The following is a 15,842-nucleotide window of genomic DNA, read 5'->3' on the forward strand; positions in this document are numbered from 1 at the left end:
GCATTCTCTTGATGAGCTTCAAGAGGTAGTCACCGGAAATGGTCTTCCAACATTCTTGAAGGAGTTCCCAGAGATGCTTACCACTTGTTGGCCCTTTTGCCTTCACTCTGCGGTCCATCTCACCCCAAACCATCTCAATTGGGTTCAGGTCTGGTGACTGTGGAGGCCAGGTCATCTGGCGTAGCACCCCATTACTCTCCTTCTTGGTCAAATAGCCCTTACACAGCCTGGAGGTGTGTTTGGGGTCATTGTCCTGTTGAAAAATAAATGATGGTCCAACTAAACGCAAACCGGATGGAATAGCATACCGCTGCAAGATGCTGTGGTAGCCATGCTGGTTCAGTATGCCTTAAATTTTGAATAAATCCCCAACAGTGTCACCAGCAAAGCACCCCCACACCATCACACCTCCTCCTCCATGCTTCACGGTGGGAACCAGGCATGTAGAGTCCATCCGTTCACCTTTTCTGCGTCGCACAAAGACACGGTGGTTGGAACCAAAGATCTCAAATTTGGACTCCTCAGACCAAAGCACAGATTTCCACTGGTCTAATGTCCATTCCTTGTGTTCTTTAGCCCAAACAAGTCTCTTCTGCTTGTTGCCTGTCCTTAGCAGTGGTTTCCTAGCAGCTATTTTACCATGAAGGCCTGCTGCACAAAGTCTCCTCTTAACAGTTGTTGAAGAGATGTGTCTGCTGCTAGAACTCTGTGTGGCATTGACCTGGTCTCTAATCTGAGCTGCTGGTAACCTGCGATTTCTGAGGGTGGTGACTCAGATAAACTTATCCTCAGAAGCAGAGGTGACTCTTGGTCTTCCTTTCCTGGGGCGGTCCTCATGTGAGCCAGTTTCTTTGTAGCGCTTGATGGTTTTTGCAACTGCACTTGGGGACACTTTCAAAGTTTTCCCAATTTTTCGCACTGACTGACCTTCATTTCTTAAAGTAATGATGGCCACTCGTTTTTCTTTACTTAGCTGCTTTTTTCTTGCCATAATACAAATTCTAACAGTCTATTCAGTAGGACTATCAGCTGTGTATCCACCAGACTTCTGCACAACACAACTGATGGTCCCAACCCCATTTATAAGGCAATAAATCCCACTTATTAAACGTGACAGGGCACACCTGTGAAGTGAAAACCATTTCCGGTGACTACCTCTTGAAGCTCATCAAGAGAATGCCAAGAGTGTGCAAAGCAGTCATCAAAGCAAAAGGTGGCTACTTTAAAGAACCTAGAATATAAGACATATTTTCAGTTGTTTCACACTTTTTTGTTAAGTATATAATTCCACATGTGGTAATTCATAGTTTTGATGCCTTCAGTGTGAATGTACAATTTTCATAGTCATTAAAATACAGAAAAGTCTTTAAATGAGAAGGTGTGTCCAAACTTTTGGTCTGTACTGTATATGGGTTATAAAAAAAATGTCAGTATATGGTTCTAATTAGTGAAAAAAAAAAATAATTGTAAGTTCTGCATTCCCTTTATCTACATTAGAGTTATTGCAGGGAATTGTCATTCATAATTTACTCAACTTTGTGCTGTTATGTTTGTTACCGGTTTCCAAATGTTCTTGTTGCAGTCTTAGTAGGTGACACTATATTGCCAGTATACGACTTCATTTTCTGAATTTTGCACTATTTGTTCACATGACATTAGGCTGAAGAGCTGTTTGACATTAAAGTAGAGTCTTCAGCGAGTGATGAAGAGACGTATGTGATGGGTGATTGTCCGTGTAAAGAGGAGGATGTTCGCGTAGATGTCATTGCAGGTGAGTGGTAACTGCTGCCTATTTTCCATGTTCAGGCTGCTCCACAACCTTGTTTGACATCTTCTGAAATGTGTTTGCCTGTAGTAAAGATCCAAGAGTGAGAAACTGGAGAGAAGACAAAGTGCAAATAGGGTCTTATCTGGGTAACAATATAGAAGGATATGCACGATTGCGCTCACCTGGATGGTTTGTGTGCACACAACCACTTATCAGGCTTAAAGGGGTTGTGCCACAAACAAAAGTACATTTTAATCAACAGATCTTGGAATACAAATAAATTCCACAATTGGATGTGTTAAATAAAATGTTCCTGTGCTGAGATTCTTATACATGTTCCCCTGCTGTGTACTGTGTAATGGCTGTGTCTGACAGTGTCTCATCATACCACATCTCCTGGCCAGGGGAGGAAGCAAGAGTATAGAAGTATTACAGCAGGGGATCACAGCTGATTCTTGTTTTAAGTAAAAAACGTTTCCCTGCCTGTTTTTAGACAATATTTTACCTCAAAGAAAGAATCAGCTGTGATCCATGCTGTAATGTCTGTATACTCTTTTGCTTCCTTCCCTGCCCAGGAGCTTTGGTATGATCAGACCATGTTCCTGCACGGTCAGACACGGCCATTATACAGTACACAGCAGGGGCACATTTATAAGATTATCTCAGCACAGGAAACATAGAATGGTAGAGTTGGCAGGGACCTTCAGGGTCATGGTGTCCAGCCCCCTTCTCAATGCAGGATTCACTAAACCATCTCAGACCGATGTCTGTCCAGCCAGTGTTTGAAGACTTCCATTGAAGGAGAACTCACCACGTCTCGTGGCAGTCTGTCCACTCATTGATCACGCTCACTTTTAAAACTTTTTTTTAATAACTAATCTGTATCTTCTCCCTTTCAGTTTAATCCCATTGCTTCTAGTCTTTCCTTGTGCAAATGAGAATAAAGCTGATCCCGCTACAGCGTGATAACCCTTGAGATATTTGTAGACTGCTATTAAGTCTCCTCTCAATCTTCTCTTTTGCAAGCTAAACATTCCTAAATCCTCTAACCGTTCCTCATAGGACATTGTTTGCAAACCAGTCACCATTCTGGTCGCTTTTCTCTGAACTTGCTCCAGTTTCTTCATGTCTTTTTTAAAATGTGGTGCCCAGAACTGGACACAGTTTTCTAGATGAGGTCTGACCAAAGAGGAGTAAAGACCGGTAATGACTTCACGTGATCTAGACTGTATGCTTCTGTTAATACATCCCAGAACTGTGTTGCCTTTTTTGCTGCTGCATCACACTGTTGACTCATATTCAGTCTGTGATCTATTAGTTTACCCAAGTCATTTTCACATGTGCTGTTGCTTAGCCCTATTCCACCCATTCTGTATATACATTTTTCATTTTTCTTGCCCAGATCTAGGACTTTGCATTTCTCCCTGTTAATCACTTCGCGCCAGAGCCTGTTTTTGCCTTCGTGACCGGGCCAATTTTTTCAATTCTGACCACTGTCACTTTATGAGGTAATTACTCTGGAACGCTTCAACGGATCCCCCTGATTCTGAGATTGTTTTTTTGTGACATATTGTACTTCATGATAGTGGTAAAATTTCTTTGATATCACTTGCGTTTGATTGTGAAAAAATCAGAAATTTGGCGAAAATTTTGCAATTTTCAAACTTTGAATTTTCATGCCCTTTAATCAGAGAGATATGTCACACAAAATAGTTAATAAATAACATTGCCCACATGTCTACTTCACATCAGCACAATTTTGGAACCAAAATGTTTTTTTGTTAGGAAGCTGTAAGGGTTAAAAGTTGACCAGCGATTTCTCATTTTTACAACAAAATTTACAAAAACATTTTTTTTAGGGACCACATCTTATTTGAAGTGACTTTGAGGAGCCTTTATGACAGAAAATACCCAAAAGTGATGCCATTCTAAAAACTGCACCCCTCAAGGTGCTCAAAACCACATTCAAGAAGTTTATTAACCCTTCAGGTGCTTCACAGGAATTTTTGGAATGTGGAAGAAAACAATGAACATTTAACTTTTTTTCACAAAACTGCTACTTTAACCTCAAATTTTAAATTTTCACAAGGGCAGCCAGAAAAAATGGACCCCAAAATGTGTTGTGTAATTTCTCCTGAGCACGCTGATACCCCATATGTGGTGCAAAGCCACTGTTTGGGTGCACGGCATGGCTTGGAAGGTAAGGAGCGCCATTTGACTTTTGGAATGGAAATTTGACTGGAATGGATAGCGGACGCCATGTTGCATTTGGAGAGCCCCAGAGGTGTCTAAACAAAGGAAACCCCCAACAAGTGACCCCATTTTGGAAACTAGACCCCTCAAGGAACTTATCTAGATGTGTGGTGAGCACCTTGAACCCCCAGGGGCTTCACAGAATTTTATAATGTTGAAGTGTGAAAATAAAAAAACACATTTTTAACACAAAACTGCTACTTTAGCCTCAAATTTTAAATTTTCACAAGGGCAGCCAGAAAAAATGGACCCCAAAATGTGTTGTGCAATTTCTCCTGAGCACGCTGATACCCCATATGTGGTGCAAAGCCACTGTTTGGGCGCACGGCATGGCTTGGAAGGTAAGGAGCGCCATTTGACTTTTGGAATGGAAATTTGACTGGAATGGATAGCGGACGCCATGTTGCATTTGGAGAGCCCCTGAGGTGCCTAAACAGAGGAAACCCCCAACAAGTGACCCCATTTTGGAAACTAGACCCCTCAAGGAACTTATCTAGATGTGTGGTGAGCACCTTGAACCCCCAGGGGCTTCACAGAATTTTATAATGTTGAAGTGTGAAAATAAAAAAACACATTTTTAACACAAAACTGCTACTTTAGCCTCAAATTTTTAATTTTCACAAGGGCAGCCAGAAAAAATGGACCCCAAAATGTGTTGTGCAATTTCTCCTGAGCACGCTGATACCCCATATGTGGTGCAAAGCCACTGTTTGGGCGCACGGCATGGCTTGGAAGGTAAGGAGCGCCATTTGACTTTTGGAATGGAAATTTGACTGGAATGGATAGCGGACGCCATGTTGCATTTGGAGAGCCCCTGAGGTGCCTAAACAGAGGAAACCCACAACAAGTGACCGAATTTTACAATCTACTCCTCTGTATAAATTAATCTAGTGGTGGGAAAATAAGTAGATAGGTAAATGGTCACTAAACCCATAGATGAATTCCCACAGAGGTGTCATTCCTATAATGGGGTCACTTCAGGGGGGATTATGCTGTTCTGGCACTTTTCAGAGTACCAGAGCTAAAGAATCCCCCCTGAAGTGACCCCATTTTGGAAATGAAACCCCTCTGGGAATTCATCTATGGGTTTAGTGACCATTTTAACTCAATGGATGATTTCCAGAAACAAGCACGCAATGGAAGGTTTAGATTCTGGAGAACCCCCCCTGGAAATTAAGTGAGCTCTACTCGAATGTGTCATTCACTAAATGAACCAAATGTTTGAATGACAAATTGGGATACATTTTTACAGTTTAAAAACGTGGTTCTGTGTGGAAGATTTTAAAGCAGTCAGTGACGCATAAGGCTGGCAATGATGGGCATTGTGGGCAATAGTAGCGGTTATCACGCCTCATTCCTCTCTTAGTACATACACGACATCTTTTCTGGGGGTTCCTTCTTGCTTCCGTTGCTGGAATAAGTGCAATAAAATGTCGCTCAGTGAGTCTTTTCACATCCTCAGATTCTAATGGATGAGCGGGGCTAACACTTTGAAAGACAAGATTTTCAATTACCTTTTCTTGATAATCAAGAAAAGGATCTGAATTTCCTGCTTTTTTGTACAACACAAAAGAATTGTATGTGGCCACCTGAAACAAATAAATAACCAACTTTTTATACCAGGTATAGGACTTTCTTGATACCTGGTATGGCTGTAGAACCTGGTCTGCAAGGTCCACACCCCCCATGTGTTTGTTGTAGTCAATGACTGACACAGGTTTTTGCTTCGGAGTGGTGGATCCTAGTTCTACAGTGGCCCTTGTGGCATCTGTGTGGATCGAGCTGAGGACAAAAATATCCCTCTTATCCCTATATTTCAGGGCAAGCAGCTCTCCGTTGCGTACAGCCCCTGACTGCCCCTTTTGAAACTTTTGGTTGACCAATGGTTGTGGAAACCCCTGACGGTTTTTACGGATGGTCCCACAAGCCCCGATGTTGTGTTCAACCAGACTTTTAAATAGGGGTATGCTGGTGTAATAATTGTCCACATATAGATTGTAGCCTTTTTGAAAAAATGGACTTATCAGCTCCCAAACAATTTTTCCAGATGTCCCCAGATAAGTAGGGCATCCTGGTGGGTTTAGTTGGCTCTTTCCCCTCATATATGCGAAAAGCGGATGTGTATCCGGTTGAACTTTCGCACATTTTATAGAGCTTTATTCCAAACCTTGCCCTTTTAGATGGGATAAATTGCTTGAGGTGCAGTCTTCCTTTGAATTTTACAAGGGACTCGTCTATAGAAATATTTTGTGTTGGGGTGTAGAGGCTTAAGAATTTTTCTGACAAATTTTCAATGATGGGTCTAATTTTATATAACCTGTCATGTTCTGGGGCATTTCTGGGCAGGCATTGACTATTGTCGTTAAAATGCCAAAACCGCATGAGCATTTCATAACGGGTCCTAGGCAGAATGACTGAAAACATAGGGATGGCTTGAACAGGGTGGTTGGACCAGTAGGATCGAATGCTCGGTTTTTTAACAAGCCCCATGGCAAATGTAAGTCCTAAAAATTTTTTTATTTCCGGGACATTAGTTGGTGTCCATAAATTTGCCCTAGCATAGTAAGATCGGGGATTCTGGCTTATGAATTGGGACGCGTATAAATTTGTTTGCACGACAATATGCTCTAGCAAGCTGTCTGTAAAAAACAAATTAAAAAAATGAATTGGTCCAAAATCTTCCACCTCCACATTTATACCAGGAATGGCGTTGAAATCAGGGCTGAATGGAGCAGCCGAATCTGAAGCCTCCCATCTGGGAAATGCTAGATCATGTGGCAACGCCCCTTGTACACTGGGGTGCGCCAATTCACTAGTAGCAGGGACAGCGCTTGTACTGGGCAGTGTTCCCTAATTTGGAGACGTTTCTCCAGTAGCGCTATTTGCCCCTATTGCTGTACTGGTCCTTGGGCTTGAGGATGGAACAGAATCACTGCTCATTTCTGGGCTCTCAGTGTCGCCGCTACTAAAGCCCTCAAAATCCATATCTCCATCTGAGATTGCGCTGTCATCAGTGTCAGAACACAGCAGGGCATACACCTCCTCTGCGGTATAAGTCTGACGGGCCATTTTATTTTTATATTTTTTGACTGGACTGAACGGACCGGACTGAAAGGACGGGACCGGACTGGACTGACCGGACTGATGTGACAGGACTGACCGGACTGATGTGACAGGACTGACCGGACTGATGTGACAGGACTGACCGGACTGATGTGACAGGACTGACCGGACTGATGTGACAGGACTGACCGGACTGATGTGACAGGACTGACCGGACTGATGTGACAGGACTGACCGGACTGATGTGACAGGACTGACCGGACTGATGTGACAGGACTGACCGGACTGATGTGACAGGACTGACCGGACTGATGTGACAGGACTGACCGGACTGATGTGACAGGACTGACCGGACTGATGTGACAGGACTGACCGACTGATGTGACCGGACTGACCGACTGATGTGACAGGACTGACTTACTGACAGATCTGACAGGACTGACTGACTGACAGGACTGACAGGACTGACTGACTGACAGGACTGACTGACTGACAGGACTGACTGACTGACAGGACTGACTGACTGACAGGACTGACTGACTGACAGGACTGACTGACTGACTGACAGGACTGACTGACTGACAGGACTGACTGACTGACTGACAGGACTGACTGACTGACAGGACTGACTGACTGACTGACAGGACTGACTGACTGACAGGACTGACTGACTGACTGACAGGACTGACTGACTGACAGGACTGACTGACTGACAGGACTGACAGATTTGACAGGACTGACTGACTGACAGATCTGACAGGACTGACTGACTGACAGATCTGACAGGACTGACTGACTGACAGATCTGACAGGACGGACTGACTGACTGACAGATCTGACTGGACTGATCTGACTGACAGATCTGACTGGACTGATCTGACAGACTCACTAACCCTAACTCTTACTTTCTTTTTTATTTATTTTTTTTTTTACTTTCACAGTGGCAAGGCTGACAGCTCTTGTCACACTGTTTCTCCTCTGCTCTCTCACTGAGATCGGAGGAGAAACTGCATTTATCAGGCAGATCGCCCGGGAAAGTTTGTTGCTAAAACAAACTTCCCTGGTGATCTCTCTGATTGGCTGGTGTGACGCTGACATCATCGAGACCTGAGCCAATCAGGTCTCGATGATGTCAGAGGTCACAGCACCGGGATCCCCGCCGCTGACAGGTATGTGGGGGGTCCCGATCGCCGACCACCGGCTGTCCCTATCTTTTAAATGCCGCGATCGCTATGGATCGCGGCATCTAGAAGATAGGAACAGGTTAACATCATGGGGACCTGATCCAATCAGGTCCCCATGATGCCACATGTCAGAGCTATCGCTCTGAACCGGTACCGCAGCGCTAGCAGGACCCTGGGGGTCCTGAGCGCTGCGGGACCACCCACCGTTTTTAAACGTCGGCGCTGCACAGAGCCCAGGCAGCGCCAACGTTTATGTACAGTGGGCGGTCCTGAACCGGTTAAAAAACCATACTGTTAGTTGCTGCCCACAGTTCAAGTTTGTTTAGATCTTTTTGAATCCTCTCTCTCTTCTCTAGTATTAGCTATCCCTCTTAGCTTTGTGTTATCAGCAAATGTAATCAGTTTACACTCAATTCCTAAATCTAAACCATTGATAAAGATTTTTAACAACACAGGGCCCAGGACAGTGCCTTGTGGTACCCCACTTGAGACATTTCTCCAACTGGATGTGCAGCCATTTATGACGACTCTTTGGGTTTGGTCTCTAAGCCAGTTATGAATTCACCTAACAGTTGCCTTGTCCATTCCATAGTTGATAATTTTTTCAATAAGGATGGTTTGAGATACTTTGTCAAATGCTTTGGTGAAGTCAAGATATACTATATCTACTGCTTTTTCTTGATCCACCCAGTCAATGATTCTGTCATAGAAGGAAATTGTTAGTCTGACATGACTTATTAGTTACAAACCCATGCTGGCTCTGGTTAATCACTCAGTTCTCATAAAGTTACTTGCATACATGTTGTTTAATAATTTGTTCAAAGATCTTTCCTGGTATAGAAGTAAGGCTCACTGGCCTATAGTTCCTTGGGTCCACCTTCTTTCCCTTTTTGAAGATATGGACAACATTCTCTATTATCCAGTCTTCTGGGACTTCTCCTGTTCTCCAAGAATTTTCAAAGATTATGGAGAGTTGTTCAATAATTTCCTCTGCTATCTCCTTCAGTACCCTAGGATGTAATTCATCAGGACCTGGAGACTTGAATTAATTTATGTTAGCTAAGTGTTCCCTCACTATCTTTTACTTCCTAAGAGAAAACAGATGCAAAATAGGAATTTAAGTGTGGTCTTTTCAGCATCATTTTTTACCACTTTACCATTTTTATCCTATAAAAATCCTATAGCATCTTTTGACTTTTCTTTTACTTTAAACATACCCCCCAAAATCCTTTCTTATTGCTTTTGACATCTCTTGCAAGCCTTAATTCATTATCCGCTTTAGCTAATCTGATGCGTGCCCTGCATGCCCTGCAGACAGCATTAAATTCTTCTTTAGATATGCCTTCCTCTTTCCATTTGATAAACATTTCTTTCTTCCTTTTTAGCATGTGTCTCCTCTTCTCCAGACCCGGGTACCATCTGCACATTGAACAGTGCGATATCCGCTTGTGCACATGTAGTCATGCGGATATCAAGCATTTCAATACAAGTTAATGGCGGCAATTACGCTGCGTGTCCGCAAAATTAATGGACATGCTGTGGATTTTTCTGCAATGATAATCCGCAGCGGAAATTTCTGCAGGATGTGCACAGCACATGCGGATCATCATTGGGGACCATGGGGCATGTATTACCAAGCTTTTTTTAAGCGTTTTCGCTGCGGAAAGTCCGCAGCAAAAACGCTTGAAAAACGCATAGTGGGCACGCAGCCTGAAAAAATGTTCCAGGGAAAAATGGTTGAGGGGGGTAAGGGTGGCTGGGACCCTAGGAGGCCGCAATCATGCTATCATAGAATTTTATAAAACTAGACTTCAAGGTTGGATTCAGAAAGACAGAGATTTTAAGGGACTCAGAAAGAGGATATGAGGGATCCATTGGACAGAAATGTCCAGGAATAATGGGAAATTTTGAGAAATGAGATTCTGAAAGCACAATCAGTAACAATCCCTAAACGAGGGAAGCATAGGAAACATTTAAGGAAACCAGGATGTTCAGTATTTGGTTAGTATTTTACCTCCATATTTGTAAGCCAAAACCAAGAGTGGAACAATCAGAGAAAAAGTATAATAGAAACACGTTACCCACTCCTGATTTTGGCTTACACATACTAAAGTAAAAACCTAACCAAATACTCAACATGTGCACGGGGCCTAAGACAGTGGGGGAGCCTGTTGTCAATCAGCATGAAGTCTGCAGTGACACCCCATCAACAGAGTAGAAAGGAAGAAAAAGAGCTGTTCTGTTGATATGAGGTCAAAGGTAGCAGAAGAAGCAGATAGTTAGCCCCATAGCAAAAAAAAATAAAATCCTGGATAACCCCTTTTAAAGCATAAGCACTAGTGATGAGTGAACGTGCTCGGACATTGTGTTATCTGAGCATGCTCTGATGTTATCCAAGTATCTTGTAGTGCCCAAATAATATGTTCGAGTCCCTGCGGCTGCATGTTTTGTGGCGGTAGACAGCCACATCACATGCGGGGATTGCCTAGCAAACATACATATTATCAGAGCACGCCCAAGATACTTGGATAACACCCGAGCATGCTCAAATAACACCGTATCGGAGCATGTTCGCTCATCACTAATGAGCACCCTTGGCTCAGTTTTTTTTTCAATTTTTTTATGAAACCAGAAAACCCCTTTAAGTATTAGTTAAATGTGATTTTATTTAATTTTATTTTTTTAGGAGGTTCTTTGTTTTGTATTAGAAAATTGTTTGACTTTGCATAAATAAAAATTAGAATAACTTTTTCAGTAATGTAATAACTAATGTCCTTGTCAGTTAAAGGAAAAATATATCAGCTTGCATATTGTCGTTTTTTACAAATTAATTATTTCAATAATTATAAGAAAACCAATAGAAGAATTGATACACTTCAGAGCGGTGATGGCCAACCTGCTGCCCATGGGGGGGTTGAACACCGCAGGTTAGAGTATGAAGAGGATAAAAAATGTCTGTTCTCGGACAGCAGAGAAAATGTGCTCTAAGGAGTAAAGAGCATGAAGGAATTGTATGGGAATCACTACTGATACACGACACCTCGTGAAGACAACATGCAGTATGTAATGTAATGGTCTGAGACTAGGAGCTGCTGCAACTTGCATATCGGTGCTTGGAAAATGAGTCGAGGAATGAAGATTGCAAACTGAAACTTAGGGCAATCTAAATTTTTTTTTTTTTTTCATGTCAAAGGTGTCCATAGCCTTTAAAGTGAACCTGACATCCGATGCATGCTGCCCAATCAATGGGCAACAATCTCAGTCAGATATGTTTTGGTTCTGAAAAGTTGCAGATCTTCAGAGAAAAACATAGTTTCATAGCCAGCGGGGACCGAGCTGCACTGCAAACTAGTCGGAACAGGTTGGTCCTTGGCGGCTTCTCCCCGCCTGCTGATCGCGATTGGTAGGTCTGTGCCTATACACGCACGTTTAATAGCTGATCCTCGCCGGTTAGTAAAAGTTAAATGTTTTTCTCTTAAATCCTGCAGTGGTTCAGAGTCAGACATACATGGCTGTGATGCATACTGCCCATGGTTTGAAGTGGTGCTATCTACACCAAATCTACCATTTCTTCAGCATTCATTGCAGTGTAACTATGTTAACTTTATTCAGCAGTTTGTCACAATTACTGTGATATTAAATATGTAGCATTTTAGATTTTAACCCCCCCCCCCCCCCACACACACACACACACACACACACACACACACACACACACACACACACACACACACACACAAAATGTTTTTGTCTCCATGGACCATGACCATAAAAGTTTAAGGGTTTAAATGACCAGTATTGGATTTGGCTCTGCTGCTGGGTGTCAGCTGGGAAGTGTATTGGGTAGACAGTCTGTTGATATTATCTTGACCTATTTCAAAGTCCAGGAAAACAAAAGAGGTGAAAATCACAGTTGTTGCAAACTGCATGGTATTTTTGCATGGTAGGGTTTTTTTTTATGGGTTCCAGCAGCCGAATATGTCAGTGATGAGTTTATGCAGTGTTGACTTATTCGATGTTATTGAGACTGATGCAAATAGACAGGTGAGTACAACTCTGTCCGTCAGTTCTGTAGTCATTGATGAGCAACATCACTCATGTCGATGAAATGAGGCTGGGACCCTCCATTTAATGATATTGTGGGTCTCAGCAGTGGGACCGCCAGGAATTTGATGGATAGGTGATCTGTGGATGGGTGATAACTGTTATTCGTGGAAAAACCCTTTAAAGGGAAACAACTTTTTTTGACCCTGCATTCCAGTTTGCCCTAAGCCAAATTCTAGCAAACTTTAGGGCCCAGAATCTTGTCTGTATAAACATCTTAGTTTCTGCAGCATAAAACATAACCAGTTACTAACAGGGGAACCTACTTTCACACGTTGGAGGTTTTTGCTCCTCAAATTTAAAACAAGTGGAGTTCATGGATGGCTAAAATAATTTGGCAACTGGATTAGCTGCCTGCTATTTAAAAAAAAAAACCTGGATAAGGCCCTGTGTAGAACTCTGGTAGAGATGGGTGAACTGTCCCAAGAATTCTTGTAGTTGGCTCACCAGGTAAGGTGGATCCTCTAAGCCGTAGCTCAGGTTGAGCACCACGGACAGGAGGCAATGATGCAGCGGAGCTGGACTTGTGTAATAGCATGTGGACCAATGAGGGCTAGTACAGCAGGGTATGGAGGACAGCAGATGGGCAAACATAGCTCAAAGCTCTATATGTAGCTGAGCCAAATGTGTATGTAGTACAAGAACAGCAGAGATGTGTTGGCAAACTGGGATATTGCTAGCAGTAGTGCAGTTACACACAGAAATAGCAGAGTTGTAGTGTGCAATAGCACCGGAATAACAGAAAAAATTATCAGGTACATTAATAGCATTGACAAGTTTGTTAACCTGTAACTTAGCACAACAGAGCTGAGAGTACCAGAAGAAACTAGACTGAGCTTAATAGTAGTTGCTGGTTACAGTCAGGAGTAGCTGAGAAGAGTTGATAATTTGGTACCTTGAAAGCCGTGACTAGTTTGTTACCATGTCATTGACACAGCAGAGCTGAGAGTGCAATAGCATCAGGATTAACTGGAATGAGCATGGCCGTAGTAGCAGGTAGCAGGATTGCAGTCAGGAATTGCTGGGAAGATAATTAGACAGCCAGATGGGGTTGACTTCTGGAAAAGCATGTGGTAGCCGAGTGGGTTTTTTCCTGAATACTCAAGCAGCACTTAGCTGCCTTAGTTAGCCTCAAAGGAAATCTTTCACTACAGTTGACCTACCTAAACTATTAATATGTGCATACAGGTTATAGACTGCTGAACAAAAAAGTTATACTTGTATGCCTCATATCAGATGCCTTTTTGATAAATCATCTCTTATCACTTTATGTAAATGACCTCTTCCAGGCTATGGGGGGGACATTGCCTGGAAGATAACTCCGCCTGCAGAGCTAATTTTACATGAAGGGGGAGTTACCAGTATGATGTGTAATGGCCCCTCTCTGCTCTCCTTATCTCACTGCAGAGCTGTGTGTGATTATATCTAACATATCTGCAGCTTCAGCCTCCCTCTCACAGGCAGACAGGGTTGCAATATTGTTATAGAAAGCAGAGCTCGGAGAGCTGCAAAAAATGTGTTTGCAAAAAGACAAATTTCGTTTCTCCTGTTCTGCATTAGTTACATGTCTCACACTGGTAACTCCCCCTTTTATTTAAAATAGGCTCTGGAGGCGGAGTTATCTTCTAGATAACATCTTCCCCATAGATTCACAACCTGTATCTGTTACAGCAAATTGAAGTGCGGTCAGATAAAAAAAGATTCCAGCTTGATAAATTAAAATATAATTTTATTAATATTCATGCATAAAAACAAGAAATATTTAAAAACATAGGGCAATAGGCCTCCAAAAAGGGGGGTACAGACAATATATTACAGATCCCAGAAGTGAAATAGGATTTCTATATGCAGACATATCCAAAGCATAATAAACAAGGTGCAAATGCAAGTGCAAAAATCAGCAAGAGGAAAGCATATGTTATTTGTGCCACAATGACACGGCATTATAATCAAAATGCTAGTGTAATTGCAAATGTGTACAGTTCAGACCAAAAGTTTGGACACACCTTCTCATTTAAAGATTTTTCTATATTTTCATGACTATGAAAATTGTACATTCACACTGAAGGCATCAAAACTATGAATTAACACATGTGGAATTATATACTTAACAAAAAAGTGTGAAACAACTGAAAATATGTCTTATATTCTAGGTTCTTCAAAGTAGCCACCTTTTGCTTTGTTGACTGCTTTGCACACTCTTGGCATTCTCTTGATGAGCTTCAAGAGGTAGTCACCGGAAATGGTTTTCAATTCACAGGTGTGCCCTGTCAGGTTTAATAAGTGGGATTTCTTGCCTTATAAATGGGGTTGGGACCATCAGTTGTGTTGTGCAGAAGTCTGGTGGATGCACAGCTGATAGTCCTACTGAACAGACTGCTAGAATTTGTATTATGGCAAGAAAAAAAAAGCTAAGTAAAGAAAAACGAGTGGCCATCATTACTTTAAGAAATGAAGGTCAGTCAGTGCGAAAAATTGGGAAAACATCGAATGTGTCCCCAAGTGCAGTTGCAAAAACCATCAAGCGCTACAAAGAAACTGGCTCACATGAGGACCGCCCCAGGGGAAAGGAAGACCAAGAGTCACCTCTGCTTCTGAGGATAAGTTTATCCGAGTCACCAGCCTCAGAAATCACAGGTTAACAGCAGCTCAGATTAGAGACCAGGTCAACACCACACAGAGTTCTAGCAGCAGACACATCTCTTCAACAACAGTTAAGAGGAGACTTTGTGCAGCCGGCCTTCATGGTAAAATAGCTGCTAGGAAACCACTGCTAAGGACAGGCAACAAGCAGAAGAGACTTGTTTGGGCTAAAGAACACAAGGAATGGACATTAGACCAGTGGAAATCTGTGCTTTGGTCTGAGGAGTCCAAATTTGAGATCTTTGGTTCCAACCACCGTGTCTTTGTGCGACGCAGAAAAGGTGAACGGATGGACTCTACATGCCTGGTTCCATCCGTGAAGCATGGAGGAAGAGGTGTGATGGTGTGGGGTGCTTTGCTGGTGACACTGTTGGGAATTTATTCAAAATTGAAGGCATACTGAACCAGCATGGCTACCACGGCATCTTGCAGCGGCATGCTATTCCATCCGGTTTGCGTTTAGTTGGACAATCATTTATTTTTCAACAGGACAATGACCCCAAACACACCTCCAGGCTGTGTAAGGGCTATTTGACCAAGAAGGAGAGTGATGGGGTGCTATGCCAGATGACCTGGCCTCCACAGTCACCAGACCTGAACCCGATCGAGATGGTTTGGGGTGAGCTGGACCGCAGAGTGAAGGCAAAAGGGCCAAAAAGTGCTAAGCATCTCTGGGAACTCCTTCAAGATTGTTGGAAGACCATTTCCGGTGACTCCCTCTTGAAGCTCATCAAGAGAATGCCAAGAGTGTGCAAAGCAGTCATCAAAGCAAAAGGTGGCTACTTTGAAGAACCTAGAATATAAGACATATTTTCAGTTGTTTCACA

The 15,842-nt window shown here is 42.7% G+C and overlaps 1 protein-coding gene across 1 annotated transcript in view; it reads left to right on the plus strand.

Moving 5' to 3' along the window:
* Positions 1-15,842, plus strand: part of LOC141271558 (uncharacterized) — a 59,658-nt gene that overhangs the window by 31,091 nt on the left and 12,725 nt on the right. The window contains exon 6 of the mRNA XM_073681608.1: positions 1,660-1,771. Within this exon, the coding sequence (XP_073537709.1) occupies positions 1,660-1,771 (112 nt within the window). The remainder of the gene's footprint in view (positions 1-1,659; positions 1,772-15,842) is intronic.

The sequence above is a fragment of the Phyllobates terribilis genome, unplaced genomic scaffold (genome assembly GCF_046119375.1).
Source record: "Phyllobates terribilis strain yellow unplaced genomic scaffold, ASM4611937v1 Scaffold_5__5_contigs__length_657084704, whole genome shotgun sequence".
Taxonomy (NCBI): domain Eukaryota; kingdom Metazoa; phylum Chordata; class Amphibia; order Anura; family Dendrobatidae; genus Phyllobates; species Phyllobates terribilis.